The sequence below is a fragment of the Trichomonas vaginalis genome, chromosome IV (assembly GCF_026262505.1).
Source record: "Trichomonas vaginalis G3 chromosome IV, whole genome shotgun sequence".
In the NCBI taxonomy this organism is placed as follows: domain Eukaryota; phylum Parabasalia; order Trichomonadida; family Trichomonadidae; genus Trichomonas; species Trichomonas vaginalis.
The window spans coordinates 32,311,464-32,336,341 of NC_067206.1; the positions used below are offsets into that span (position 1 = coordinate 32,311,464).

At 35.7% G+C, this 24,878-nt stretch overlaps 15 protein-coding genes and 7 pseudogenes across 22 annotated transcripts, besides 2 other annotated features; 12 read left to right on the top strand and 10 right to left on the bottom strand.

Moving 5' to 3' along the window:
• Positions 1 to 563: 563 nt before the first annotated feature.
• On the top strand, positions 564 to 794 carry TVAGG3_0207480 (protein of unknown function, DUF4106 family; the record flags this gene model as incomplete). The annotated part of the gene is made up of 1 exon (XM_051226523.1): positions 564 to 794. One exon carries the CDS (start codon positions 564 to 566, stop codon positions 792 to 794), a length of 231 nt encoding a protein of 76 aa, XP_051111509.1.
• Positions 795 to 796: 2 nt separating this feature from the next.
• On the top strand, positions 797 to 1,561 carry TVAGG3_0207490 (annotated as a pseudogene). The gene has a single exon. A coding segment is annotated over exon 1 (765 nt).
• A 65-nt stretch (positions 1,562 to 1,626) lies between these two features.
• Positions 1,627 to 21,076: a mobile genetic element.
• Positions 1,917 to 2,666, top strand: TVAGG3_0207510 (protein of unknown function, DUF4106 family; the record flags this gene model as incomplete). Its single annotated transcript, XM_051226524.1, has 1 exon — positions 1,917 to 2,666. A coding segment is annotated over one exon (750 nt), but the record flags the coding sequence as incomplete, so codon positions are not given.
• Positions 2,699 to 3,406, top strand: TVAGG3_0207520 (uncharacterized protein; the record flags this gene model as incomplete). Its single annotated transcript, XM_051226525.1, has 1 exon — positions 2,699 to 3,406. A coding segment is annotated over one exon (708 nt), but the record flags the coding sequence as incomplete, so codon positions are not given.
• Positions 3,899 to 4,309, top strand: TVAGG3_0207530 (protein of unknown function, DUF4106 family; the record flags this gene model as incomplete). The annotated part of the gene is made up of 1 exon (XM_051226526.1): positions 3,899 to 4,309. The coding sequence occupies one exon, from the start codon at positions 3,899 to 3,901 to the stop codon at positions 4,307 to 4,309; it is 411 nt and encodes a 136-aa protein (XP_051111512.1).
• Positions 4,686 to 5,221, top strand: TVAGG3_0207540 (annotated as a pseudogene). The gene has a single exon. A coding segment is annotated over exon 1 (536 nt).
• Positions 5,631 to 6,050, top strand: TVAGG3_0207550 (uncharacterized protein; the record flags this gene model as incomplete). The annotated part of the gene is made up of 1 exon (XM_051226527.1): positions 5,631 to 6,050. One exon carries the CDS (start codon positions 5,631 to 5,633, stop codon positions 6,048 to 6,050), a length of 420 nt encoding a protein of 139 aa, XP_051111513.1.
• TVAGG3_0207560 lies at positions 6,081 to 7,078 on the top strand (annotated as a pseudogene). Its single transcript has one exon. A coding segment is annotated over exon 1 (998 nt).
• TVAGG3_0207570 (protein of unknown function, DUF4108 family) lies at positions 7,353 to 7,683 on the top strand (the record flags this gene model as incomplete). The annotated part of the gene is made up of 1 exon (XM_051226528.1): positions 7,353 to 7,683. A coding segment is annotated over one exon (331 nt), but the record flags the coding sequence as incomplete, so codon positions are not given.
• Positions 9,809 to 10,667, bottom strand: TVAGG3_0207580 (annotated as a pseudogene). The gene has a single exon. A coding segment is annotated over exon 1 (859 nt).
• Positions 10,756 to 11,370, bottom strand: TVAGG3_0207590 (organellar and viral DNA polymerase type B; the record flags this gene model as incomplete). The annotated part of the gene is made up of 1 exon (XM_051226529.1): positions 10,756 to 11,370. The coding sequence occupies one exon, from the start codon at positions 11,368 to 11,370 to the stop codon at positions 10,756 to 10,758; it is 615 nt and encodes a 204-aa protein (XP_051111515.1).
• Positions 12,235 to 13,149, bottom strand: TVAGG3_0207600 (organellar and viral DNA polymerase type B; the record flags this gene model as incomplete). Its single annotated transcript, XM_051226530.1, has 1 exon — positions 12,235 to 13,149. The coding sequence occupies one exon, from the start codon at positions 13,147 to 13,149 to the stop codon at positions 12,235 to 12,237; it is 915 nt and encodes a 304-aa protein (XP_051111516.1).
• TVAGG3_0207610 (uncharacterized protein) lies at positions 14,013 to 14,873 on the bottom strand (the record flags this gene model as incomplete). The annotated part of the gene is made up of 1 exon (XM_051226531.1): positions 14,013 to 14,873. The coding sequence occupies one exon, from the start codon at positions 14,871 to 14,873 to the stop codon at positions 14,013 to 14,015; it is 861 nt and encodes a 286-aa protein (XP_051111517.1).
• On the bottom strand, positions 14,910 to 15,494 carry TVAGG3_0207620 (His-Me finger endonucleases family; the record flags this gene model as incomplete). The annotated part of the gene is made up of 1 exon (XM_051226532.1): positions 14,910 to 15,494. One exon carries the CDS (start codon positions 15,492 to 15,494, stop codon positions 14,910 to 14,912), a length of 585 nt encoding a protein of 194 aa, XP_051111518.1.
• TVAGG3_0207630 (DNA/RNA polymerases family) lies at positions 15,566 to 16,024 on the bottom strand (the record flags this gene model as incomplete). The annotated part of the gene is made up of 1 exon (XM_051226533.1): positions 15,566 to 16,024. One exon carries the CDS (start codon positions 16,022 to 16,024, stop codon positions 15,566 to 15,568), a length of 459 nt encoding a protein of 152 aa, XP_051111519.1.
• Positions 16,413 to 17,706, bottom strand: TVAGG3_0207640 (annotated as a pseudogene). The gene has a single exon. A coding segment is annotated over exon 1 (1,294 nt).
• Positions 17,749 to 18,329, bottom strand: TVAGG3_0207650 (annotated as a pseudogene). Its single transcript has one exon. A coding segment is annotated over exon 1 (581 nt).
• Positions 18,940 to 19,425, top strand: TVAGG3_0207660 (uncharacterized protein; the record flags this gene model as incomplete). The annotated part of the gene is made up of 1 exon (XM_051226534.1): positions 18,940 to 19,425. One exon carries the CDS (start codon positions 18,940 to 18,942, stop codon positions 19,423 to 19,425), a length of 486 nt encoding a protein of 161 aa, XP_051111520.1.
• TVAGG3_0207670 (uncharacterized protein) lies at positions 19,563 to 19,898 on the top strand (the record flags this gene model as incomplete). The annotated part of the gene is made up of 1 exon (XM_051226535.1): positions 19,563 to 19,898. One exon carries the CDS (start codon positions 19,563 to 19,565, stop codon positions 19,896 to 19,898), a length of 336 nt encoding a protein of 111 aa, XP_051111521.1.
• A 235-nt stretch (positions 21,077 to 21,311) lies between the features above and the next one.
• On the top strand, positions 21,312 to 22,159 carry TVAGG3_0207680 (annotated as a pseudogene). The gene has a single exon. A coding segment is annotated over exon 1 (848 nt).
• A 2-nt stretch (positions 22,160 to 22,161) lies between these two features.
• On the bottom strand, positions 22,162 to 22,404 carry TVAGG3_0207690 (serine threonine-protein phosphatase family; the record flags this gene model as incomplete). Its single annotated transcript, XM_001302672.1, has 1 exon — positions 22,162 to 22,404. One exon carries the CDS (start codon positions 22,402 to 22,404, stop codon positions 22,162 to 22,164), a length of 243 nt encoding a protein of 80 aa, XP_001302673.1.
• An 18-nt stretch (positions 22,405 to 22,422) lies between these two features.
• TVAGG3_0207700 (uncharacterized protein) lies at positions 22,423 to 22,698 on the bottom strand (the record flags this gene model as incomplete). The annotated part of the gene is made up of 1 exon (XM_001302673.1): positions 22,423 to 22,698. One exon carries the CDS (start codon positions 22,696 to 22,698, stop codon positions 22,423 to 22,425), a length of 276 nt encoding a protein of 91 aa, XP_001302674.1.
• A 1,357-nt stretch (positions 22,699 to 24,055) lies between these two features.
• Positions 24,056 to 24,878: part of a mobile genetic element that runs on past the window's edge.

A 24,878-nucleotide genomic window follows, 5' to 3' on the forward strand; every position in this document is an offset into this window, starting at 1 on the left:
CACAAGAAAGTAAAAATAACGACGCGGCTATGCAAAAGGCAATGAAAAGCGCAGAATATAAAAAGCTAACAATGACTGGTTAGATGCCCAAGCCAACGCTAAAGCAGCCCAACTCATAGGGTCAATAAGGACAAAAATACAAGCGGATGAAGACAGTTCAAATGAAGCTTTAACAAATGCTGACTTTAAGAACGCCTTCGAAGCTCTTCATAGTAAGGTGAAACAAGTGAACGACTTCTCATCTGGAAAGAAACTGAAGTCTGAAGGTTTCGACAAAGAGTTAAAAGAAGTAGCACAAAATATGACGAAAATAACAGATGCAGCAACGAGACAGGCAGTTCAAAGTGCCTATGACGCCGTTAGAGCAACTGTTGTGGAAAGTCAAGAAAAAGAGTTACAACAGACCAAAACAGACCTAGTAAATGCTTTCTTAAGAACGAAAAGTCAGGTAGGACATTACGCTGCAGATGGAACATATGTGCCAGCTGGTGGAACTTATATACCACCAAACCCTCCAAGAGAAGCACCTGCACCAGGACTACCTAAAACATTTACATCGTCACATGGACACAGACACAAGCATGCACCAAAACCAACACAACAACCAACAGTTCAAAATCCAGCACAACAACCAACACAACAACCACCTCCACAACCAACAGTTCAAAACCCTGCACAACAACCACCTCCACCACCAGCACAGCAACCAACAGTTCAAAACCCTGCACAACAACAACCACAAACAGAGCAAGGACATAAAAGAAGTAGAGAACAAGGAAACCAAGAATTCTTAAAAATGCTTAAAGAAGACTATGGTTACCCAGATACTCTTGACTTTAGTGACAGATATAAAGAAGCTATTAGAAAGTTCAAGGAAGGAAATACTGACCCGAACCTATTTAGCTTTATGGTTCAGCACCAAATGGGATATAATTTCAAACCTGGAAAATACAAGCTCGCTAAGGGATATGATTTAATAGCATATCATCCAAATGACATGAACGAATTTACTCCGAGATATTTGGTGTCAGAGATAAATGATGATTCAACTATCTTCATGAAACGCGTAAAAAATAGAGACGGAACGAAAGAACAAAGGCTTATGAATGCGGATGACTTAAATAGGGAACTTGTTGAAAACGGTCTCGGAATATATGAAATGCCAGCAGATGAGGTACAAGAAACTCCACAGGAAGAACTAGTTCAGATACAACCAGACATGGAAGAAATAGTTCAGCAACAACAGCTAGAAGAGCCTGAAGGAAACGAACAAGTCACTCCTTTGGAAACTAACTTCACAGAACTAGATGAAGATTTGGAACAGCCGAAAAATCTTGACCCTCAACAAGAGTATGCGGAGAATATGGAATATTTCCAAGAGTCTAAAAAAATTCGGCTGACATAGTAGAAGAATATCGAAAAATGTTTGCCGACATACAAAAGACTCCAACACCAGATGAAAATATTCAGCATAGAATGGAAGTACTGAAAGAAAATGTACACAAATACAACAACCCTTTTTACTTACGAGCATTTAACGTTCAATCTTCGGATGAACTCGGTGAAAATAAAAGGTTAAATTTCAAGAAAACATATAGAAATGAAACATTGTTTAAAGTTCATTCAGAACCTAACCAATATGGAAACAAACCTACTTTTGTTTCTGCAGACTATGGAACTACAATGAGATGGGGTCATAAAGCTAACCGGATAGGTGGTTCATAAACTTACAACCTCAATTCCAAGAAGTTGTAGACGCAATGGAAGTCAATGGTGAACCAGATATAGCTGGTATTTTAAGCGCGGCTTTAATGCCATTGAAAGATATGAAACATGCAGATATTTTGGACCAGTATGAAATGAACATGGCTGATGGAAATATAACACCTGACGTTCTAGAACATTTATCTCAAAGAACTACACAGAACCATAGAGATGGTATATTTGGTGAAGAGTTTAGAAAGAAAGTTAGGGAGAGCGAAGGAAGAGAACCTATTGTACATGACCTTGCAAATGAAAGTTTACAAAATGTCATAAAAACTTACTTTGCAGACAATGAACCGAGAAGGGATGAATATTTAAGAAAACTCAAATGGACAGTACCAAATGAAATGTTAGTATTGAAAAACATGTTCCTTGACAAAATAAAACCAACTACAGAAATAAACGACGCAAGACTGAAAGATTGGGTAAAAGCTTTCCCATTCACAAAAGATATAGTTGGTAACATGGAAAGAAAACCAGAATGGCTACAAAAACATATATTTGGAAACGAGCATATTCCATATGGACAGGCACTGTTTGAAGAGCTTGAACCGGAAACTCAGGAAAGAGTCATGCAAACAATACGCGAAGACTCAAATACAAACTATGACAAACTCTTTCTAGGATATAGGTTACCTGAGATGGGCGACCAGAGCCCAAAGGCAAAAAGGGCATGGAAAATTTGCAACATACTAGATGAACATGAGGCAAAGATGCAACAACTTGAAGCAGAGGGCAAGTTACCAAAGCGACACCAAAGAAGAAGAGTAGAACAAAGTGAAAGTAGTGAAGAAGTAACTTCATCTAGTGAAAGTAGTGGCAATGAAGGAAAAAGAAGAGTTAAAAACTCAATCAGGAAGAAAGTAAAGCTTGGTCCACGTGGGTTCTATTATGACATATAAACCCAACTATTCTATATTTTTACCCATATGAAATGTACGCCGCTCAGAATATAACGCCAACAGTTTTGGATGCCATGAATGGAAATGTTTCCGAATGGTATAACGAATGCGACAATGCCATTAGAAGGTCAGAAATAGTTCCTGGAACTTACGAATATACAACTGCTGTTTCTTATGGAAATGTAGGTGAGTTTGGTGAAGGTTCTTCAACAACAGTAGATATTGCTTGCGACAGGTTTCATATAATTTCTATTGACAACTCATTCTTATACGTGGAACAAGACATTGAAATAAAACCTTCTGCCAAGTTGTCTGACAAGAAAGGTTGCAATGGAATTTTCTATGTCGGATACCAATATGCTCCAGAAGTTTTCATGGGATATAAGATATATTCTAACTCTGACTTAGTTCAAACAGTAACATGGGCAAACTATGAATGGTTCGCTTTGAGAAACTCAGTACAACCACAAGCTAGAGAACAAACAGACCAATATGCAACTATTGAGAAAATAAGAAGACTTGACCCTAACGTTCCAGGAGTTTATGTTAACCTTTCTGGTTCAGATGGAAATGCTGTCACTAAAGTAAAACTGAAACTTAGAGTTCCTTTGTCATCTTTCCTCATCTTCAGGTTTTTAAGATACTTGCCAAACTGGGCAGGAAAAATTTCTATTGAACTTACTCCAAGCAAAAATAACTTAGTCATTGCACCAACGCAAGACCCATTCACTCTTACAGACGTAAAGGGAGCAAATCAAACGTCATTCGCCGAATTTTGCAAAGACAAAGTTGACCTAAACTTTGGTTTCTCAAACCTCAACACTGAAGTAAAGTATTATTTCAATGCTGCTGGAACTGCTTGGGACCCAGTTAAGTTCACATGCAAACAGTTTGAATGCAAGAGAATAGAAAGCAGACTTGCAGTCTATATGTTGGACCCAGATATTTCAAATGCTTTAGCTGCCAAATATATTGCAGTTCCACTTATGTTCCCTATACACCAAATATCTGTCAAAGACTTTGCAGGTGAAGTTGGAAACCAAAATCCAGGAACCGCAGGTGCAAGAACAGATATTGCTTTAACAACTGCAATGAAACATGCAGATACTATGTTTGTACTGTTCAGACGAACTATAAATGACTATTCTTGTTTCTACAACCCCGGTATTAAATATCATATAAACATAGATGGCAAATATTATCCAAGAGAAGAATATTCTACAGTTGAGGATATGAGGTCATACAACTTGACATTAGATGCTATGAACTTTAACAACAACTTCACAACAACCATTAACCCTGAAATGCAAAGTTCTATTATGCCATATGTGAAAGTATGGACTCATACAGGAGGTCAAAAAACTCAATATACAAATGGAGACCGTTCAAACTTTTGGCTTGGCATTCCATTTGCTGACTCAGAAGACTTTATGGGTGGTATTTCAACTGTTGGTACTGTACAAATACAATATACTGGTGACAGAGACGGTCCATATGAACTGAGAGCAATGAAGTTTACAAAACCAATAGCACTTTTCACGGAAGATGCTCTTTTGAAGATTCGTTCGATGAAACCTGCTGGGGCTCCTCAGATTGGTATAACGACAGCTTCCATCGAGCAGATTTTGGCAGCAGGTCAGTAAGTTGTTCTTGAACTGACTTCTCTCCGTCAAATATTGACAGTACGCCAGTCTTAACATAGTATTGTATTAAAAACTTACCTTTAGAAATATCGGTCAGTTTTGTTGTTATATTTTTGTCAACGTCAAGAACTTTCACCATTTCAGTTATACCAACTTTCTTTGCTTTATGAAAATATTTTGGTTCAGCAAATATTGCTATTCTATAACATTTTCCATTGTTTGTGTAAAGAACTATTCTATCAGTGTATTTGTATTGTTTGTGTGTGTAAACTTTGTTTTGCTTCAATTCGAAGAGATACTCAAATACGTCCATCTTTTTATTCTAAGTAAAATGTCATTTCCGAAAAATAGAAGCGTAAGTGTTTCAAAAGGTTTAATGGCGATGGCAGATGTGAAGTTAAATTCACCAACTCAAACAAACAGTCAAAGTGTTGTTGTCAATGTCAAAGAAAGAGATGTTGAAGTGGGGAAACCATACGAAGACGAAGATGGTATAACAATAGTTCCTGTAAAAGAACAACCAACATATCCTGAAGTTAGCAGAGACTTAAGTTCTGTTGCAGATATTCGAAACGACTACATGCAACTTAAAGACAAACTTAAAACTCAGGAGAAGATTTGTCAAGCTTTGGGTATAATGTTAAACTTGGTCGAACACAACCCTGTAAAAGTGAACTCATATGTCATCGCACCTCATGAATTTTGAAAGAACTATTGAAACTTTTGACAGAGGCAGACGATATAAACATCAAAGAAATAGAACCCGACATTGCTTGCTGTGGTGTTTCATATAATGTCATTGACAAGATATACGTTATGAAAGGAGGTGAAACGTTGAACTTAAAATATAGTTTCCCAGACGTCATAAAAATATTTGACGACCACAACATTTCATTAAAATTTACTTGCTAAGTAAAAATGGCAGAAGACATAGTGGTTTATACTATTACGACTAAAAACCCTGAGTCATATAATTCTATAACAACAAACTTACAAAGTCCTCAAGGACGATATTGTAAACTGACCTTAAACACGATGACGACTAAAGCCTGTTTTGCTCTTTTGACACCAGAAGACTTTGTTGTTGTGAATGGTAAAAAATACTCTTTGAAGATACTTACTCAGATATACCACCAACAGGTTTTGTTGACTTATTTAATACTTTAAGGACGGATGTAACATGTGCTGCAACTAGAGCAGGTTTCATTATGTTTGGATGTCCGACTGAGTTTAGTATAAACGATATGAGCTATAATACAAAACTTATATCTGGTTTTTACTACCAACAGTTTCCTATAACAGGAAAGGTGTCATACAAGGAATGTCTGTTCCATTGACTTTAAGTACACCTATTTTATATATTGTTTCAAACTTAGGTTCAAAGTGCTATTCGAATGTCGACAGAAACTACTATGACCAAAAGATACTCATGCGTATAAACAACACTTTCTCTGCTGGTTTGCCTATTGTTCATTCGAATGCAGAGTTTTCAGCTTTAGTAAACTCAAACACTTTAGCAAACATAAACTTAACCTTAGTTGACGCAAACTTTGTTCCTGTAAAACTTTTATGTCCTATGTATTTGTCAATGACGGCAGAAAGTTTCGAATTGGAAGATGCAACTGGTGAAAGTATTGTACTACAAGAACAACTTCAACAACAAATAGCTCAAGAACAACAAATGCAACAAATGGAACAAATGCAACAACAAAGTCAAGAACAACAAATAGCTCAAGAATAAAAAAAATATTTTTTTTTATTTTTATAAAAAATGTACAGAATAGACGTTTCAGATTTTTATGACTTCCAAGCCTTCAGAAATATGTGTCCATTTAGAGACTATAACAAAGCAGTCGAGAATTTGAAACGTTTAGTCATTTATGTCGACTCTGCCCAGAATGTTATGTCATGAAAGAATGGGATGTAGTCTTTAAACAAACCTAAAGCGACAATAGTTTCAGAACAAGAATGTAAACAGAAACTTAAGAAAATAAAAGTCGTACAAGTTGGCATGAAGATGTTAGATGCTTGGGATATCTTATTGTCAAAACTTGAAGATTTTTCAGTTCGTGGTATAAAGTTCTATGCACCATCTCCAAACTTCTATTCTATCTTCACTGGATATAAATACGAACAAGTAGAATGGAAAGAAAATGTTATAGAAGCTTGGTTAGACCATGTCAAAGAAATTATATGCAATGAAAGAAACGAAGAGTCTATGAGTATATCTTATGTTGGTTTGCAAACATCTTACAACATCCAAGTGCTAAAAATGAAACTGCTCTCATTGTAATTGGAAAACAAGGAACAGGTAAGAACACTTTCTTTACAGATATCTTATGCAAACTGTTAGAAGGTATTCGAACCCGAATATGACAAACTTAGAAAACATCTGCGGTAAATTTAACTCTTCAATAGAGAATATGAAACTTATAGTATGTAACGAACTTCAAAGTATAGATACAACAAAAGTTTTGAACTCGGATGCTTTGAAGAGTCTTATAACAGACAAAGTTGGAGTTGTGAAAGAAAGTAAGAGACCAAAGAGTTTGTGAAAATGTTGCAAACTTCGTCATGGTTTCAAACAACGCCGTTCCGATGAAGTTAGAAAGTTCTGACAGAAGATATGTAGTTGTCAGAACGTCAGATTCTCATATGCAAGATACAGAATATTTTGACGACTTAGCAGAAACTTTGACATCTGACTTTTACAACCACTTGTTCTCATATTTCATGACATTAGATATTTCTAAGTTCAATCCAAGACAAATTCCACATACCGAAGAGAGACAAACATTGTTAGAAGCAAACAAGAGTGTATATGAACTGTTTATAGATGAGACTAACTTTGAGTGTTTAGATGAAAGGTCATTGTACGATTCGTATAAACAGTATTGTCAAGAGTATGGTTATATGACAGCGTCTAAACGAACATTCTTGGCAAATGTCAAAAATCTTTTAGATGTTCAGAATGGTGTATATACAAAGAAAAATTTTTCTGAGTAAATTTTAAAAAAAATATTTTTTTTATCCGATAGAAAAGATGACGAAATTCATCTCAGTCAACAAGTATATGTCAGGACTTAAAGAAGAACTAGACCCATTCACATATTTGAATGTTTACTTCTACCATTTTGAAAAGTCTACATTTGACAAAGTTTGGAACATCGAACCAGTTAAGTTTGCTATTGTGACTAAAAATGGTGCGAAATTTGAAGACTTAGACATAGAAGGTTTGTTAACAGTCAAAGAAAGTTTTGACAGAAGGTTCTCAAACCTTAAAGAAGGCAAAGCATACAAACTTGTTATACCTTATGAACCAAAGAAAGCAGACGACTATGAATATTATGAGTCTAAGATAGTTGAAGTTCAAGGTAAATTGGGTAAAAAGATTTTAGAGTCTAAGCCAGTGTTTGCTCCTAAAGAGGAAGAGAACATTGACATTGACCCAGAAATGTTCTAAAAATAAAATTTTATTTTTACATGTCAAATTTCTTTTTCTCTGGCTCTGGTTCTTTCTTCTCTTCTTCTACTTTCTTTTCTTTCTTTTCTCTCTTCTTCTTTTCTGGTGGAGTTATGTCAAACTTCTCAGAACCATATTTTTGTAAAAGTCTTTGTCCTTTAATAGCTCTTCTATTCTGTTTTCTATTTCATTTTCAAGAACAGCGCATGTGTCTTCTTTGCATTCTAAGAAGTTTTGTTGGACTTCATCTCTCCAAGAGGCGTCATCTCTGTCAACAAGTCTGTCATTGACAAATTTTAAGACTTCTCTGCTTAAGGTTTTATGGTTCTTGTCATATTCCCAGAAACAGAACTTTAGAACAAATTCACCTTTCTTGTTTACACTATGTAAGATTTTATGGTCGACAGATGTTTTGCTGTCGAAAAGCTTGTCTCGAATATAGATAGCGAAATCGCTAGACATTTCCTAAAAGATAAAAATTTTAATTTTTCTAAAAATATGTTAGAAAAAAAGTTTGCTGACATTGACAAGAAATTTGAGAATGTTTTAAATAAGAACAAGAGGAAGTTGGAAAATGCTCAGATAAAACCCATACATGACAAGTTCTTATTTGCTCAGAATGGTATAACAGGTCTAATTGCACCGCCTGGGTCGGGTAAGACTTTCACTTATCTTAAAATGGCTGCACAACAACAAGAACTAGATGAGAAGAACCCATTCTATGAGTTAGTAGTCATTTGTAGTACTTCTGGTCAATTTGACCAAACCGTCAATTCGTTCAAAGATATTATAAAAAAGTCTAAGTTAGTATGTATAAAAGACTCTGAGTTGTTAGATTGGATAAAGAAGTACCAAAGAAGAGTTTTGAAGTACAATGCTATAAATGAGTATGTCAATTCTAAGTTTAAAGACCCAAATGAGGAAATGCAGAGAATATTAGAGAAGAAACACTTCAGAAACAAACAGAAAGAGATAGAGTACTTTCGAAGAAATTGCAATCTTACGATTGGAAGACTTACCCTCATAGATGTCTTCTTATCTTAGATGACTTTGCTTCTCATCCTTTGTTAAAGAACAGAGAACAAGACATGTGTCGAATTCTTAAGAAGCTCAGACACTTTAACATCTCAGTTGTCATTTGTGTACAGACAGCAAAGAGTTTAAGTAAGGATGTAAAGAGAATACTTACTGATATCATACTTTTCCCCGGATTGTCCGAAGACGATTTCATGGAACTTATGAAAGAGTCCATGGCAGGTAAGTTTGACAGACATGAACTATGGGAGAAGTACAAAGTCATACAAGACCCTCATACTTCTTTCAGAATTCACATCTACGCGAACAAAGTTCAAATTGTAAAAAGTCAAGCGTAAAAATGTAAGTGTTTGAGTCTTAGTCTGTTGTGGTGCTGGGGCTGTCGGTTCTTCTGGCTTTGGAATGGACTCGGTTGGTGGACGTCGGACCGTTTGTGTCCTGTCGGAAGGAAGACTTTTCCTGTCGGAAGGAAGGACTTTTTCCTGTCGGAAGGAAGGACTTTTCCTGTCGGAAAGAAAAACTTTTCCTGTCGGAAAGAAAAACTTTTCCTGTCGGAAAGAAAAACTTTTCCTGTCGGAAAGAAAAATTTTTCCTGTCGGAAAGAAAAATTTTTCCTGTCGGAAAGAAAAATTTTTCCTGAAGGTCGGCCAAAAAGTTCTCAATTTTCGAAAATTTGAATGGTTTACGGACGGACAACTGGAAAAATTTTTCCTGTCGGAAGGAAAATTTTTTCCTTGGAAGGAAAATTTTTTCCTGTTGGAAGGAAAATTTTTTCCTGTTGGAAGGAAAAACTTTTCCTGTTGGAAGGAAAATTTTTTCCTGTTGGAAGGAAAAACTTTTCCTGTTGGAAGGAAATTTTTCCTGTAGGAAGGAAGGACTCGGAATGCCAGAAGGACTCGGACAAGACAATTTACCATCTAGAGCTACCTGAGCCATCTTTGGTGTCAAGCTTGAAAAATAAATGGTTCATTTACTCTTCTTCTTTGAAGTTATCGAAATACTCTGTTATCTTTTCCTTCAGTAGCGGTAATCTTCTTTGAATGTAAGTATTGTACAACCTTTCATATCATAGTGTGTTTGAGGTAACGTATCTTGAACTATCTGTTTAACATCTTCATTTGGTGTCATTGAAATCGGTAAGTTTTCGCGATAGAACCAATTTCTGTCAGATTTGTAAATCTTAGCAAGGTCGTAAAAGCTTTTGTTGTTTCTTCTGACTAAATGCAACATAACCATATCTCTGTCTTCTTCATTTTCCATCTCTTCAGTGTAAATCATATACTTATAGTTCTTTTCCTTTCCTTTTGGTACCGAACGTGGTATTCTTTTCTGTATGTTTTTGTCTTTTGCTTCAAGCTTGTTCTCTAGCTCTTCACGTTCTTGTCTATGAAGTTCGTCAAGAAGTCTGTAAATATACAAGCGTAACGAGGTGAAGCCCACATTGCAACAGCATTTACAAGAAGTCTATGTACATACCAACCTCTCAAACCATTTGGCAAATTTTCACGATTTTCATAGAGTTTTGGCGACTGGGGTTTTTCTCCCACTCGCAATTTTCACGATTTTCATAGAGTTTTGGCGACTGGGTTTTTCTCCCACTCGCTGTTCTTCACGATTTTCAGAAAAAAGTATGTCTCGCTGTGCTTCATTTAATAGTTCAATAGTGCTTTGGTTCCTAAACCAGTCTTTAGGAACCTTAGTATCTGGTGCAAAACATGCTGTCAAAATACTTTGCATTTGGTACATGTCATCTTTGACCGAACGAATGAGACGTAACTGTTTGTTATACTGAACCCACTCATATTCTTCACTTATGGCTTCATGAACGATAGCAGTTGTTGTGTTCTCTGTTGTTGACATTACTGTCTTTACATACAAAATAAAAAAATAAAAAAAAATAAAATTAGCGTTATTTTCTATCTTGTATAAAAGACCAAAAATAAACGCTTTACATGTATTTTTCAGCAACTTCGTCAAATACTTTTATAGCTTTGTCGATCTCATCTACTTCAAACGTTTCTTTACCTCTCGTGGGAGCACCATACATTTTCTCAAACTTTTCAAGTAGTTCTGTTTCTGCAGCTCTCATATCGTTAACAAACGCAACCTTAACTCTATTGACTATACTGTCATATCTTTGAGTTATATTAAATGTTCTTCCTATCTTATATCTCTTTGTATTGAAGTCCTTCGGTTTCTGAACGATGTAAAGTAAGCCTTCACTGCAACGTTCTGTATCGAATGAACCATATGTTATGAAATTATATCCAACAACTGGGTCAATCCAGAACAAAACTACTGGTATAAGACTTTTGTCTATAAGATATGCTCTTGTTCCATAGAATCTTACCGATATCATAAGCTCAGGATTTTTTGTCAAAATTTTCTGAGTAGAAGCATTTTTAACCCAGTCGTGTGCTTTCTTTCCTTCAGATAGTGTTAAAATGTCTGACAAAGAATATTTTTTGTATTTCTTTGAGTATCTTACGTTTAAATCACCAATTCTAACCACTTTGGTCTCATTGTCTATCTTTCTAACTGTTTCAAACTCAGTGCTTGTCATTTACTGTTCTTACATACAAAATAAAAAAATAAAAAAAATAAAAACTAACGCTATTTTTTTTATCTTGTATAAAAGATATGATTTCAGGGATTTTTTTACGAAGTGCAAAAGTTCTCTTCGTCAAAAAAATACAGTTATATCATGAAATTTGGTCATTTTTTCACGATTTTCATGAGTTTTAGGCGACTACGGTTTTTCCCGTACTCGCATTTTTTCACGATTTTCATGAGTTTTAGGCGACTACGGTTTTTCTCCCACTCGCATTTTTTCACGATTTTCATGAGTTTTAGGCGACTACGGTTTTTCTCCCACTCGCAATTTTTCACGATTTTCATGAGTTTTTTTTTACGATTTTCGAATGGAATCTCGTTCCTCGGTTTTCCGCGGGACGCAATTTTTCACGATTTTCATAGAGTTTTTTTACGATTTTCGTACGGAATCTCGACCCGCGGTTTTCCGCCGGTCGCAAACATATGAGGAAATTCATGAAATTTGGTCATTTTTTCATGATTTCATAGAGTTTTATGCAAGGCCGAAAAAAGTCGGGGTAGCAAACATATGAGGAAATTCATGAAATTTGGTCATTTACTCAGCAAAAATATATTTTAGGTGGAACCAGGTCCCTCGGTCCCTCGGTCCCTCGGTCAACTAACATCTTTTTGAAAATGGTGACAACATGACATTTTGACAACAGTCCAGGAAATGAACTTCTTCGTATATGTTTTTTCACGAAGTGTCAAAGTTCTCTTCGTCAAAAAAATACAGTTATATCATGAAATTTGGTCATTTTTACTCAGCAAAAATATATTTTAGGTGAAGTGGTGAGATCTCACCTGTTTTCTCACCTGTTTTCTCACCTCCTTTTCACAAGCGTTTTACATGAATTGTACGATGTATATTTGAAATCCTAAACAGTTTTGTAGCTTCTATTTCTTCTGTCAGTATGTCAAAAGTTTTCACAATGCCGAATGTTTCTTTATATTTCTTCTTGACGTCAGATAGAAGGAAATCGTCAGCAGTTGGATAGTTTTTGTTCAGAAATGTCAACATGTCCATTTTATCTTCTGCTGGTTTCTCTGCTTCTTTCTTTAAATCTGCATAGTCGTTTCTCATACGTTCTATCTCTTTGACGGAGTAGTTATATTTCCTCATTGCTGCTTTACATTTTGAACATTGTGGGTTCATTTTAGCATTGTACATTGAAATAAAACCTGCTAAAACAACTAAGGCGTCAATGGTTTTCTTTAACTCAAAAGTTGCTGGTTTTATCTGTTCGTTCCATACTTTACCTCTTTTATCTTTATCTCTTATCTGCCATACACATTTTGCAACTAACGAAACAAAGTTGTCGTAGGTCTTAAATTCTTCAGATTTGTATATGTCAGAGATGTTCTTATATACCATATCGCAATCTTTGTCCATGACTTTGTGGTTGCAATGAAATCCAAGAAACTCATAGTTTACCTTACGTATGAACTTCTTGGTTTCTACTGAGTCAGTTGCTTTGACTTCTATTTCATCGAATTCTGGAATAGTGAGCTTTTGTTGTTGTATTTCAGGAAGTTTAGGTAGATGGTCAATAATATCCTGCATTTCATAAAGATATTCTTCATTTGTTTCATCTTTCGCACTACAGTCTAAAACTCCTTGGAGAAGTTCCTGCTTTATCTTCTGGATTTCTGTTTCGAAAGTATATGAAGAAGGAATGAAGCTTTTCATCTCTACTAACATTGAAGTTGGGTTCATGACTAACGAGTTTGGTGCTGTTGTTGCTAACATGTTCTTACAATAAAAATAAAAAATATTTTTTTAAAAAAACTAACTTTTTTTTATTTCGGGAAAATTCATGAAAATTCAACGGGTGAGAAAGGAGGTGAGAAAAGAGGTGAGATCTCACCTCTTCACCTAAAATATATTTTTTGGTCCGGGAACAACAAAATGAACGAGTTTTGGTTGAAAAATACGGTGGAGCCACTTTTGGCTCGACCTCAAAACAAGCATTTTGTGAAGAATATACCAACCCGCGGAATTCCGCGGGTTGCTTTTTATACAAAACATTGACGATGAAAGTCTTGACAAAACATTGACGATGAAAGTCTTGACAAAACAGGCATTTTGTGAAGAATATACCACCCCGCGGAATTCCGGCAGGTGCTTTTTATACAAAACATATACGATGAAAGTCTTGACAAAACAGGCATTTTGTGAAGAATATACCAACCGCCGGAATTCCGGCGGTTGCTTTTTATACAAAACATTGACGATGAAAGTCTTGACAAAACAGGCATTTTGTGAAGAATATACCAACCGCCGGAATTCCGGCGGTTGCTTTTTATACAAAACATTGACGATGAAAGTCTCAACAAAACAAGCATTTTGTGAAGAATATACCACCCCGCGGAATTCCGGCGGTTGCTTTTTTATACAAAACATATACGATGAAATCATGGCAAAACAAGCATTTCGTGAAGAATATACCACCCCGCGGAATTCCGCGGGGTGCTTTTTATACAAAACATTGACGAAGAAATCTATTTCCTGTGTTGTTGTCAAAATGTCATGTTGTCACACTTTTTCAGAGAAGTTAAAATGACCGAGTGACCGAGTGACCTGGTGACCTGGTGAGATCTAAAATATATTTTTCAATACTTTTTCAGCACTTTTCCGTAGTTGTATATGAAAGACAATTCGAGATAAAAGTCATAGTACAAAGGTATAATATGCTGCACACCGTTTGTTGTGAACCAGACTTGAAAGTCAGAGAAACTGTTACTAGGTGGTTCGTAGAATTTAGAAGCAAAGTCATAAAAGTCCTTACCGATACAAAGAAAACTGTTGTTGCTTGAACTGAAACTTGCATGACACATAACATTTTGAGGGTCGAACACGTTTCTATAAACTGTCAAATCTGTTGGTGGGAGTATAAATTTAAAAGGACCGTCAGGTGGTAAGGGTTCGTTCTGGTTTAGTAACCGAAGAAATTGTGCCCAAGAACGTTTGTCCACCCCCCAATATAAAAACTCTGTATCTCTTGGAGGGTTAATTTCAATCTTTTGAAATGAAACGGTGGAGTTCATCTTATCGTATTCTAGTTTTAGATAGTATGTTCCATTTAGTAAAGAGTGGTATTTTTCTTGAAATTCCCAGTAGTATTTGTTTATTTGAGTTTGAAAGTCATTTAGAGTTTTTTCAAGACTTTCGTCTGAACGAATAGTAAAGATCTTCATTTCGTCAAATTTTTCTATTAGACCGTCAGAACCTTTATACTGACCGTGAAAATATACTGCAAACATAAAAGCGTTAGTTCTATTTGAAAACAAAACTCTTCTAAATCCTATTGCCTTTGCATCTGAAGGACTTTGAAGCCAGCGAATTGGATAGTCAAACCGATAAGCTCCGGATAAAATTTCTTCATCCGATATAGTCCTGCCAGCGTTTGTAAAGATATAGTCTAACGGTTTTGTATCTGCTACTTTTGTTCTTTGTTTTTCAACCTGAAGCATTTTATATATGTAAAAATATACTGTTTTAAAAACGTTTTAAAATGGTATGCCATATAGCTTCTTGAATTTGTTAAGAAGTATTCGAACGCATTTTCCATCTGTATCTCTAGCGTTTACATGAGCATAGCCTGCCTTAGTAAAATATACTTGTAATTTCCTATAGTTTACGCCGGTATAAAAGTAGAAAGAGTCTTGTTCTTCGCTATAGTAGTAAAACTCAAACGTATGCTCGCCATAGTCTGTAATTTCAATTGTTTCATCTTCTAGTTCGTCGACAAATTCGAATACAATATCTCCAAATTTGCCTATGTTCTTACTGTTTTCAGAACGAGTGACCCAACGCAAGTTCTCAAGTCTATTGTCGTTTCTTATATGGTTTATATGGTCTACAAAAGGTAAATTGTTAGGGTTCGGTATAAAATGAGTTGCAATGACAACATGTTTAAAATAGTGTTTTCCACCAATCCTCATCATAGCATATCCGTCATTTCGCTCCCATTCGCTTAAAACTCTTTTTGTCTTTTTGTTTCTGACTTCAAATGACTCACAACAGTGAATTTCATATTTCTCATCTAACAAACAAGTTTCCCAACGGTCCTTTCCAACAAACTCAGCGTACATTTCAAATAAAATAAAAAAATATTTTTTTTAAAAAATGTTTTAAAAAATGTTTTACTATTTCATGCAATTTTTTATTTCATGCAATGTTTTATTTCTGTCCCGTCTTCAAGTATGGCCCAGTACTTACGCTTGGAGAGAACATGAACTTCGGAAAATACCTTGTCTAGCTTAAAAAGGCCCATCTTTTCACCGACTAAACCCATTTCAATGAGTTTGTTATAGCCTTCCTCGTTCGTCATGAGTGCGTCAATGTTCTCATAGTATACCTTCACTTTGGATTTAACTTCCGAGAAAAATTTGTTGTAGTTGTCAAGGACTGCCTTTGCGAACTGAGGATAGGACCAATGTTCGACAATAGGTTTTACTGTGGTTACTAAGCCATTTTGACCTTCGGTGAACTCGTACTTCAAAACAAAAGGGGAGAACCTTTCAACAAAGTTGTCGACCTTCTCATAGTGTTTACTCTTCATCTTTTGAGGTTTCTTAATGGAATATCCCCATGTCGAATTCATAAGCAATTTGAGTGTCATTGCAAGTTTGGGGTTTGAAGCTTTCCTAATATCATACATTTGTTGTATGACTTTTCCAACTGTATAGTTCCTTCCCGGGAACTCACCATCTTCGTTTGGAATTCCAGTCGGGATATATTGGACGAACCTCATGTACGCAGCGTTAAGGTCGACATAGTATATTTTTTCGTATGAGTCGAACTTATCGCATCCAATCGGCCCGGTTCGTGGAAATTCAAGTGAGTCTCTTATCTTCTGAGAAACCTCGCCTGTTATCTCATAAACATCGTCAAAGCAACCTGTTTCATATAAAACCTTCTGACCTAACTCAGATGCTCTCCAATACAATTTGACGTCGACTGGATGTCTCAATGGAAGTTTGTTTATAGCATCTTGAAGTTCTTGCAACCTCATTGGAAGTTCTTCTGGTTCAGGTTGGTATCCGAACAATCCAACTCCTTTTGGAGCTGTGTACTTCTTTTGTGCTATAACTTTGTCCGGAACAACTTTTGGTCTTACCAACAATGAAAAGTTTGTTTCGTCTTTTGGTACAAAAGTTTCTGTCAGCTTGTCATCTGGAATTGGTTCCAACAAGCCTTTCTCGAAAAGAATGAATTTAACAGCTCTGACAATGTTGCACTTGCCTTTCCGAACAATGGGTTTGTAAGACTTTCGTTCAACATGAAGTGGTTGTGGACAATTACAATCTTCAACCATGGCAATTTGAAGTCAACTACATAGTCATCGTGCGAAGAACCTTTCTCAGTCGGTATGTTGACTCGAATATTCACATTTGCCAACGGTGCAACTTTTGACAATTGACCTCTGAGCATGTACCTTGTCTTCACACATGACTCAAGATACTTCATCTTCTCATCTGTAACAAGACCAGAGTTCCTGAGACATGTAAGAATACAAGGTTCATTGACAATTGTTTCAATTGAATTGTAAATTCCATACCTTGTCAGGTTAATGTCAGACTTGTTTATGAACGGGAAATACCCAGCATGTTGTCTGACTGCTTGAGGGTTGGGTTGGTACCATTCGAACTTCACGCTTGCAATTCCTTCAATCGCATTCAAAATATCTGAGTCGGAGTCAACCATTTGTTCTCTCTTTGTAGTCTTGAAAGCGTCAAGAAGTTGTGCGGCTGTTTGTTCATTGCCACATGCATAGTATATATGACCATCTAAATCTGTTACGGTTAGTCTGAGATTGTATCCTTTCTTATTTCCGTCTTGTATGGCAGCAAGTACTCCCATGAAGCCTTCTTTGTTCTTTCCTTCGTCAAAGTTTACTGTAAAGGTTCGACCAGATGTAATTTTACTTCTAACCTCACGATACTTCTCATATGCATATCTTGTTCTTTCCATGGGAGCATGTGCATCTTCACCCTTTCCTTTTTTCCTTCTCAAAGGATACAATTGTTCGTCATGTTTCCAGTAGAATCTGGCAAAGCCGTCGTGTCCTTCAACTTGAGGTTCAGTAACATCGAAAGGCATATCCATAAGACGCTCTTCTTCTAACCTTTCTAGTCTGTTTGGATAATTGGCGCGCGCTGTTTCCAAGTCCATCTCATAGGTCAGACCAGCCAGTTTGTCATAGACTTTTATGGGTCTTCCCTTCCTATATTTAAACTTCTTTGAAACTTTCCAACCATATCTTTCTAACTCTGCTTTTATTCTAGCAGATTTTCTATCCATTCTATATGGGGGCATTTTTATAAAAATAAAAAAATGTTTTTTTTACTTTACGTAACCACCTGCTGCCAAAAGTCTTTGACGCCAACCCATACCAGCTAATGAAGGTTGACTTGGTTTAGTTTGAAAACTAACCTTTGGTTTTGGTTTATCTTCAGTTTTTGGTTTCTCTTCTTCTATCTGTTTTTCGTCACTTTCCGGTTCATTTGACTTTACCTCACTTGCAGGTATGGTTGTGTCGTCAACATCTTCATAAATATCATATGCCATCTGTTTCTGTTTTCCTTTCAACTTTTTGTGTTTGTTGTAAAGTTTAGAATATTTCGACTCTAAGTCAATGAGATGTTCTATAATGAACTGTTGGTCAGTGAAGTAAACTTTTCCATCTGTTGTCTCGAAAGCTCCTTCAGACTTCAATATTTTATTTGTGAGAGTCTGTTTCTTTTTTGAGATACTTGCCGTTCCATTTTTATGAAAAGTGACTTTGTAGTTAGAGTTTGTATTTCCAGACCTAGCACTTTCTATTATTGAATTTTCTCTTCATCTGTAAGTTCTTTGACAGGTTTTGACAATGGTTCTGAACTTTTTGTTTTGTGTCAAATCTACCGTTTCAACTTCTTCGTCATTTCATCTCAGTAAAAAAAATTTAGTTTGTTTTGTTTTCAACTGGTTGTTTAGTTTTTTAAGTCGCGTCTAAAACTTCCTGAGGTATAGGAAGAACTTGACAAACACGTGGTTGTGTAACTGCTGGAAGTCGACAAATCCATCTTGAGCCCATTTGTCTCAATGCTGTATTGTTCATTTCATCTCAGTAAAAAATTTACATTCCCCACGTTTGAGGCGGTTGAGGTTGGTTGTTGTTTACCCACTGTTGTGCATGGTTATATCCTCTGTTAAAGAATCTTTCACCTTGGTCCATGTAGTGCCCTGCTTGGTTATAGTAGTCATTTGCTTTGTTATAGTAGTTTCCTGCTTGTCTTCCTACATTGTCCATCCATCCTTGAACTTTTCCTCTTGTTTCAGGATTTGGAATAAGATTTGCTGCATCTCGTGCTACCTCCCAACCTTTCTGTAGTTTGTATAATAGGTTGTGCTTTCTCTTTCAGTATACCTAATGTACTCAAAATCTTCCTTCCAATTCCAAATGCACCTCTGGCTAGTGTTCCCACTGCGGGCAAAAATCTAGATGCGACTCCTGCTAATGCGCCAAATAAACCCATTTCTTATGGGTTAAAAATGACGAATTCAAACAAGGACCCGTATGTTTCTAAAGCAACAAAGAAAGCACTCATGGTAAAAATCTTTAGTTCAACACCAAATGCTTGGTTTATGGATATCTTGGAAAACATTCCGAGATATAGAGAAGATGGACCACCATACTGGCTAATATTTGTCGGTCAAAACACAAGATACTGTGAAGCCATACCATTATGGTCCAAAAATATTTTAGATGTGAAAACTGCTTTGACAATATTCGTTGACAAATACCATCCAACAAAACTGACATCTGACTGTGAAAGTTCTTTCAAATCAGACGATATTAAAAACTATCTGCGTTCAAAAAATGTAAACCAATATTTCATTGTCGACCAAAACCATTCTGCTCTTGGTGTCATTGACAGTTGTATAAAAATCTTAAGAGACTTAAACCAACCACAAGGTGGTGAGGTAGATGAAATGTCATATGACGACAATATAGACACTTCTCCATGGCAAAGATGAGACAAGTTTTAAATATTTACAATAACCGTAAACAAAAAGGTTTGGGAAACCACTCCCCCGAAGAAATGAAAAACAACCCTGACTTAGAGAAAGACTATATATTTAATAGTTTAGTCAAAAGAGACAAACAAGAAAGAATGCCAGGCTTCAAACTTAAGAAAGGTGACAAAGTAAAAATAGAAATACCTAAACGCGACCCATATGAAAATACTATTGACTATGACAACAATGGGAACTCGACAGGTACTCACGTTCGTGTTCGTAAAAATAGAAGAAAGTATACAAGAGAATATTATGAAGTTTTAGGCAAACATGGCAAAATGTACAGACTGCAAGCAGAAGATAAAACTACTATTGTCAGACCTCGTTTCAAACTTGTCAAAGTTCAAGGTGGTATACTTTCAAAGACAGTTCCTAACAAATATAAGACAACTCCTGACGAATATGCTAAAGAAGTTGAAAATGACGACTAAGCATTTCTATACCATGCGTAAACTGTCATGTAAGGTGGCATGTAGTCTTTACTTTGTCCCGTTGTTTGCGTATACCCTGAAACGCGATGTGTATGGTTTCCTTCTCCCTGTGTGCTACCCCAGAAACAATTTATAGCAAACTGAACGTTGTCTTTAACATCATATCCTTTACCTTTTTTCATTGCTGACCAATCCCAAAATCTATGCTTATGCCAACCTGCTTCAGATGTACTTAAATCTATGTAGTGACTGTGTGCAGGTAAGTTTTCACCTGAAATCGTTTTACTTCCACCTGTTTCCTTTGAAGAGTTTGCACAATACAAAAACCTGTCGACTATTTGAGTCCAAGTTCCAAAACCAAGTACTACTTCTGGTCTGGTAGAGTTCATTGACGTGTAAATAGAACCTATAGGATATAGTGTTTGAAGTATTTCTGTCTTTAACGTTTGAAGCTCTGTTTTGTCAGCTTTCTTATCATATAAATCTTGAGCAGTGAATTTAACATTGTTTTCATCCTCCATGACATAGACATTTCTACATCTAATGTATTTCATCGTCGTTATGTCTTCATCCGATGTTAAACCTTGTGGAAAGTTAGGAGGTTTCCAATTTAATACATCCCCACCAGTTCCATCAGGTTCTTCAACCGTTCCTGCAATATTTTCTATACCAACAGTTGCGAAGAAATCGTGTGTATGTCCAACGTCACTTTTCCTGTTTAAGGTTTCTTGTAAGTTTGTAATATTTGCAATGGTATGTGTATGTCCAACGTCACTTTTCCTGTTTAAGGTTTCTTGTAAGTTTGTAATATTTGCAATGGTATGTGTATGGTTCTTGTCGGCTTTAAGGTCTAAACATCCTGAAACCCATCCTGTATCAGCTTTCGTTTTTAAAATCTTTGTTGTCCGTTCATTATACCATTCAACCCTTTCTTTAATTTCATTGTCTTTTTCATCCACATATTCCTTATCTGCCTTCTTCACTAACCCACTAGCCAGATATGCTAACTCATCGTCAACATACTCTTTGTCAGCTTTGTTGTCAACATCTGCTTTTGTTGCATATGTTGCATCTGCTCTGTCATGTTCTTCTTGAACTTTTTCAATGACATACTCTTTGTCAGCTTTCTTTTCAACATCTGCTTTCAAAAGAAGTTCATCTATAGGTTTCTCGTTTAAAGTTCTTTTGTTGGATTTATACAAACTATGGTTCTTACTGTCTTGAAACAGAAAACTCATCTGTCATTGGGTTTATCGTCAGTTTTAAGCTTCCTTCTTTCAATGACTCAGATATCTTAGAATAGTTTGAAAAGTTTGTTGTGTTCTTATTTAGAGCTTGCAAAATGAGTTGTCGGTTGTGTTGTATTTCTCTCATAGACGCTGTTTCTTTCGACATTTTTATTCTAGATAAAATATGCTTTCAATAGAAAAAGAAAATTCAAGAGTTGCTACAACTAAACCATTAGATGAACTTTTTACGAATGTCGGTCAAAAGTTTGAGACAGAGACCGTAAAGCATGAAGGCTATCGTTTTGACTACCCACTAAGATGGTTAAGAGACCCATCCGTCACAAAAGCTATTGGCTTTCGTAGAATGAAATTCATTTCAGAAGCCATACATGGTTTCCCATTTACGGTCGGTTTTGAAATTCGATACTATAACAAGAAAAACGTACGTATGAGAAATTTGAACAGGGAAAACTTTTACAAGTGAATTTGCTTGTAAACTTAGAAACAACTCTTCAAGCTTTTCAAGAAAAAATAAACGATATCTATCTCGAATATGCAAACCAGTACAACATTGACGAAGGAGAGTACCATCTCGATATTATATATGACAGGAAAAATGCAACTGTTAAAATCAATAGAATAGAAGACCTTGGAGAAGACGTTTATATTTCTACAAAATATAACAACTTGGCATGGTATAGATTTTTGAGGATGTTAAATCAGCCTGCAGAATATCCAGTACACCCGAACTTTTATGAAGTCGAAAACCCTAATGGAACATATGAAAATGTTTTCGACTCAGATGCTATTATAGTTCATGCTTCATTTTCTGGTGCACAAAACTCTTTTTTATGCTTGGCAAATGACTTTTACGAAAAACCTACAAAGCTATATGAACCACCGAGTGGAAGTATTTCAGACTTTCAAGTATGGTTTACAACAGATGGAAGAAAGAGAATAGTTCCATTATACCACGCGTTTTACTTAGAACTTAGTCTCATATACAACTACTATCGAACGGTAAAAATATAATTTTAATACGGTTGAGGTGTTGGATTTGGTTGCCAACTAGACTGTGGTGCAGGTTCAGGCTGTTGTATAACAGGAGCTTGTTCTTCTGGTTCAGGGTCTTTAGGTATAATACCAACGAACTGACCTACTCTTTTACCAATATTTTTGACTCCGTTCCATACTCCTCTTCCGACAGATTTTATTCCATTCCATATACCTCTTCCAACATTTCGAAAGAAGTTTCCAATACTACTGAAGAAACCCATTTTACTATATGTAAAAATCTAATGTCCGCCTAGTCTCTTACGTTTCCTTCTGAGTTCCATAGCATTTTTTAACTGGAGCTCATACATTCTATTTCTCCTCTGGTAGAAAACATACTCTGGGTCAACTCCTGTGTTCGCGTCATCTGCATAGAGTTGTTTATATCCCACTTCAGGGTTTGTATAAAACTCTTTCCATCTCATATTTGCATACCATGGTGGTAAGCCTAACGCAGCGTCATTTGACATGGCAGTTTGCATTTGTACATCTGTTGGCACTTGACCATAGTTTGCCATTGCAGTTTGTATTCTAACTTCATTTGGAATATTCTCTGGGTTTGGTTGTCCGGGTTGCTGTGCATTTGCTAAGTTCTGTGCGTCCATTTAATATTAGATAAAAATATCTCTTACGAGTACATATGCTGAACATTTGCTGGTATTGGTTCATCTTCATATTCTCTATATCTTTCTGCCACGTCAAATAAGTAAATGACACAATGGAAAAAACCTAAAACAAGTAGTCCTATTTCAAACCACATTTACTTACCAATAAAATTTCTTTGTTGTGACACTTTTTCCGGTTTATAGGACCTCTCTCATATTCTATCTTATCGTATCTAAACTCATAGTCATGTATATCCTCTAACCATCTCATGACACTTTCCAAACCACTTTTATCGGATGTAAAGTAAAAGCATGGATGGTTATGTAAAACGTCTAAAGTTTCTAAAGAGTCTCTCAAAGTCCAGTCTACTTGGTATTGAAAATCATATGTGTTATAGAACGGCGGGTCTACTATAAAGAAAACATTTTCCTTGTCTTTATATTTTTCATACAACTCTGTCCAATGACATCTCACAAACTCTATACCCTCAGTATATTTTTCTATGTTCTCTTTGAAAACCTTTGTATAGTTAAGATATAAAACGTTTGACATAAGTGTTTCAATGTCATGAACTCTTATAGAACCACTATACAATAGTCTAGAAGATATACTATCCAGTCAATATACTCTGCTTTTTTCAAAACCTCTCTGACAGTATTTTTCTTATCTAATGGTATACGTTCCATCTTACCTATAGGTATCTTTTCTTTTAACTCACTCAATATTTTGTTTGTGTCTGGTATATGTTTGAGACGGTTCATATAGTTGTCGAAGTCATTGCATATAATCTTTGAGTCAGGAAATACAGTATGGCACAAATGAGATATATAGAAACTTCCACCGAACAAATCTACAAATGTTAGACCATTCGGTAGTTTCTTAAGTTCTCTCAATAGAATATCTTTACATCTACTCTTATTTCCAAAGAAGGGTAACGGTGGTTTTGTAAAATTCATTTTATATACAATAAAAATGTTTTTTCCCTGAAAAGTGACAGAAAAGTGACAAAACATGAAAACTACTCGGTTAAGGTCTTGTCGGTTTTGTAAAATAACCATCCTATCTTGTTAAGACTTCCTGGACTGTTGTCAAAATGTCATGTTGTCTCATTTTTTCAGAGAAGTTCGTTTAACCGAGGGACCGAGGGACCGAGGGACCTGGTGTTATACTAAACATCTTCAGGGGGCTAGAGGGGCGCAGCCCTGGAAGCCCCAATACCTTTTTTTTTATTTTATTTTAATAGTGATTCAACATTATACTGAAAGCGTGGAGTAGGTGACAAAAGTGCATACTCTTAAATTAACCTTAAATGTTGATTTTTCGATATTTTCGGTATTAACCTTATTGTAAATTTTTCCGGTGATAAATTTATCACACTGAGGTTATTTTTCCGGTGAGATTTTTAACCTTGATTTAATGAAATTAATATATATAAATTTTATTATTTTTAATTTCGAATGAGTATAATAAAATATTTTTTATGTGTTTTTGTTTTTGATGTGATTTGAATTTTGTTAACTCTTTTCAAAATCACTTCATTTTTATGATTTCGGTGGACTTAGAGGAGCTTATTGCTTTTGGTATTAAACAGGAAGTCAAGGGCGGTGTCCCATACAGAAGAAGAACGGGATCTCCAAAGCAATATGTCACTTATTCATGTTCGTATCCCCTATGCAAGGCAAAATTTAGGGTTGAAGAACAAAATGGAGTGTTTACTATAAGCAAAGTTAATGAAGAACATTGCCATCATATAGGAGTTGAAATGGGTTCACATTACGCGAGTAAATTTTATCAAAAATGGATCGAACTTTATATTAAAAACGGTGGAAAGCAATTTCTTGCTCAAAAAGCATTTTTTGATAAGTTCGGAATTGATACGAATAACAAAGAAACGATGAAACTTTTCGCGCAGTCTACTGATGCTTTAAAGCACAAATTTTATTGCCTTGATGAGATTATTGCACAAAGATTATCAAACGATCCTTACACTTCTTTGGAAGCATTTTTGAATAATTTACAGGAAGAGTGCCCAGATGATCTCGTTCAATTTGATTACAATAGAGATTTTTCCGAGTTTACAATCATATATGCA